Source organism: Cryptomeria japonica, chromosome 5, assembly GCF_030272615.1.
Source record: "Cryptomeria japonica chromosome 5, Sugi_1.0, whole genome shotgun sequence".
Taxonomy (NCBI): Eukaryota; Viridiplantae; Streptophyta; class Pinopsida; order Cupressales; family Cupressaceae; genus Cryptomeria; species Cryptomeria japonica.
The window spans coordinates 702758470-702761791 of NC_081409.1; the positions used below are offsets into that span (position 1 = coordinate 702758470).

A 3322-nucleotide genomic window follows, 5' to 3' on the forward strand; every position below is an offset into this window, starting at 1 on the left:
TAAATGAGTGGGATTGATCTACCAACTACACAACCAATGTGATATATGCATATGCATAGTAGTGGCGAGTCATATTTGGAGTGTATAGTTTCATCCTTCACAAATTCTTGTAAAAAAGGGAGGATATTTCCCTTAAGTGATGGTCTTTTAGTGACATGTTTGAAGTTTTGTTCCTATTGAAGAATCTAAGAGAAAAAGTATTGTATGGTGGTGTGTAAATTAAATGTGATGGAGGAGAAAGGAGATAAAAATTTCACTTGATATGTAAAGTTGAAGGCCAATGCAAAGTTTCAAAGGATATATTTTCAACCAAGAGGGATGAGGAAGTAGATTTTTGCAACTAGGTTTTTAGGAGACAAAGGATGGGTGATTAAGATAAGGAGAGAGATGTAGATCTTAATGTAGGTGTGAATGGAGGATATCGACTAATAAGAGTGAGTAAGAGATCAATGATGATCTCTAAAACACATCTAAAAAGGAGGCAAGCCCCAATTTTTTATAGGAAAAATAAAATAGTAGAAGAGTGTTATTGGAAGCAATATTGAGTTAGAACCTTCAAAATAAGCAAGATATTATTTATTTATTTAAAATAATTATTAAAAATTATTTGAATCGATTTTGATTTAATTATTAGAATGATCTTGTACCTGTATAACTCTCTAAGCTGTGCTAACTTAACAACCCCATCATGAAAGCTTTCAAACTCTCCGCAATCTCCAAAACAATCACGCATGAACAATACCCCAAGATTTTGTAGCTTGCCCACTGCGTAAGGAAGACTCTGTAAACCAGAACAAACCATCCATGGACAAAGTCCAGAGTTGTGGCAAGTCACCTATTGTGCTGGGAAGATTCCTTAGCCCTGTACAACTCAGCAAGTCTAGCGATTGTAGTTGAGCTAAATTATCTATGGTGCTGGGAAGGCTTCTTAGACTTGGACAGCCTTTCAAATGCAACCGTTCTAGCCGCATCAAGTTGTCCACATTATCAGGAAGGCTTGTTAAACTGGTACAGTCACTCAAATGTAACTCCTTCAATTGTGACAAGTTACCAAGTGTGTTTGGAAGTGTTGTGAGAGCCATACAATCTTCCAGATACAAGCACTGGAGGTTCACCAAGCTGTCAACTGTTTTTGGGATTCTCGTAAGACTTGACACTGCTCTACACTTTAAATCCTGACTCGCGACCAATTACTATCCAACTGGAATCTGTTTCTTGATGTTAACCATGTATATGTATCATTTAATTCACAATTTCTAATTTTTATCCATAACAAATTCGGAGCTAAGTTTCCAATGTTGCCCACTACTTTTGTGTTTTGCACAGCAAGGTAACGTAGGGAATGCATTCTATGCAAGCTAACGAGCTCTTTTCCATTCTCTCCTGTCTAAACAAGCATGATCACTACATCTGCTATGTCTTTGCTCAAAGCTCTATGTGCACCCATTGGCAGCCACAGTCTGCTATTATTAGCACCGTCCTCTTAATTCCTCTTCCCATTCCCCGCACAAGGTCATGCATATCGAGGGGATCTTGAAGGTCGCAGTCATTTATAAGCATTTTCAGCGAAAGGTTCTTGATGACTGTTTGAACTCTGCTTGGGTATAAAACTTCCCAGAAGGTAACAACATCCTTTTTCCTTTCACCACCAAAGCAACAGGCTATATCTAGAAATATTTCCTTCTCAACATGGCTAAGTCCATCATAACTGATTTGAAGGACTCCAGATATTTCTTGATTTTCTCCAATGTTATAGAGAGCTTCTTCCCAGCATTGGATGTCGTTGGGCTCCTTCTTATCAAGCAAATATGCTCCAATGACTTGTAATGAAAGAGGATTCCCTCGACAGGCTCTTGCAATTCCTGTAGAAAGCTCTTTGTAGGGGGTCTCAGGGAGTGCCCTCGAGAAAGAGTGCCAACTAAACAATTGAAGAGCTTCATCCTCCCTGAGCCCACTCATTTTAAGAACTGATTCAACCTTAGCAAGATTGAGTATGTGCTGGTCTCGGGATGTAATGATGATTCTGCTACCAGACCCAAACCAATCCCCTTTCACCGCATCCAAGTGGCTGTCATCATTAACATCGTCCAATATGACAAGGGCACAAACTCCTCGCAATAGGTTTCTCATCAGAGCTTTTCCCTCGGCAACACTTGAAACTTCTCCGTGGTAATTCACCAGTCGTCTTAGAATCACCTGTTGCAAGTCCACAAGGGTAGTATTTTTCTGTGCAAAGAAATAAGCATCAAACTTAGCATAAGTTGTATTGTAAACAGCCTTGCCCAAGGTGGTTTTACCGACGCCACTTATACCGCTGACTCCCACTCTCTCTGTGCCATGCCATGAACTCAGATTTAATCTATTGAGTAGGTCACAAATATCTGTTTGGAGTCCCACAAGATGCTCAGGGACATCCAGTGGAGTAATCTTCAAGGTATTTAACACGTCTTTCACAATTTTTTTTTATCAGTCTTCCTTCCTACTTGCAAATCACCTTCCATGTATTTGTTAGGAATGTGAAGCCCAACGGTCACATGACTGTTTGACTTCCTCATCTCTTCATTTCGTGGCTGAATATAATTATATAAAGGACTGTGTGTAGTCCATGTAATATGCAGATTGGTTAAACATTAATAAGAGATTTCCCTGCTTTATAATCTTCCGTGTTATGTGTTGTGTTCTATTTTTCTATTTCTGTCTTAGATATGTTTATTAAGTTTATCTGCTCAATTAAAACTTACAATTGATATCAGAGTTTGGTTGAAACCAAGGAGCAGATATGAAATACGACGATGCTCTTATTTTGACTACAACAGAAGTTGCAGCAAATGGTTGGGTGCTCGACATAGGAGCATCATTTCATTCTACCTCGCACAGGGAGTTTTTCAAAACCCTTTCAAAGCAGTAATTTTGGTAAGCTCTTTCTGGGCAGAGGATAAATTTCTTAATATTGTTGGAAAAGGAGATGTCTTGTTGAAACTAGCCAATGGAAATAATTGGCTGCTACGGGATGTTAAGTATGTCCCTCAACTTAAAAATGATTCAATTTCAATTGGGCAATTGTTTTCCCAAGAATTTAATGTTAGGTTGGAATCCAGTAAATGGAAGGTGACGAAAGGGTCCTTAGCAATTGCAAATGGAAACAAATTGGGTACTTTAAATTTGGTAGAGAGTCATAATAAAGTGGGAGCTATGATGTCAATTCGTAATAGTGGCACAAAGTCTTGGTATATAATTTCTAAGAATTCATCTCACCAGCAGCTGAAACGCAAGGTGAGAAATTGGGAAGTCAACATTAATTTCAAGTCCACATATAAAAAAT

The 3322-nt window shown here is 38.5% G+C and overlaps 1 protein-coding gene across 1 annotated transcript; it reads right to left on the reverse strand.

Annotated features, from left to right (window-relative positions):
- Positions 1-1425: 1425 nt before the first annotated feature.
- Positions 1426-2555, reverse strand: LOC131876088 (disease resistance protein RUN1-like). Its single transcript, XM_059220875.1, has 2 exons — positions 2495-2555; positions 1426-2330 (listed from the first exon to the last, which is right to left on the reverse strand). Exons 1-2 carry the CDS (start codon positions 2553-2555, stop codon positions 1426-1428), a joined length of 966 nt encoding a protein of 321 aa, XP_059076858.1.
- Positions 2556-3322: the final 767 nt, after the last annotated feature.

What these genes read in the sequence shown, in the direction of transcription:
- LOC131876088 (XM_059220875.1), bottom strand. Translation starts at nt 2,555, where the DNA reads ATGAGGAAGTCAAACAGTCATGTGACCGTTGGGCTTCACATTCCTAAC. An exon ending in TCCTAACAAATACATGGAAG is followed by an intron (nt 2,331 to 2,494) that starts GTGATTTGCAAG and finishes GGCATGGCACAG; the next exon opens with AGAGAGTGGGAGTCAGCGGT.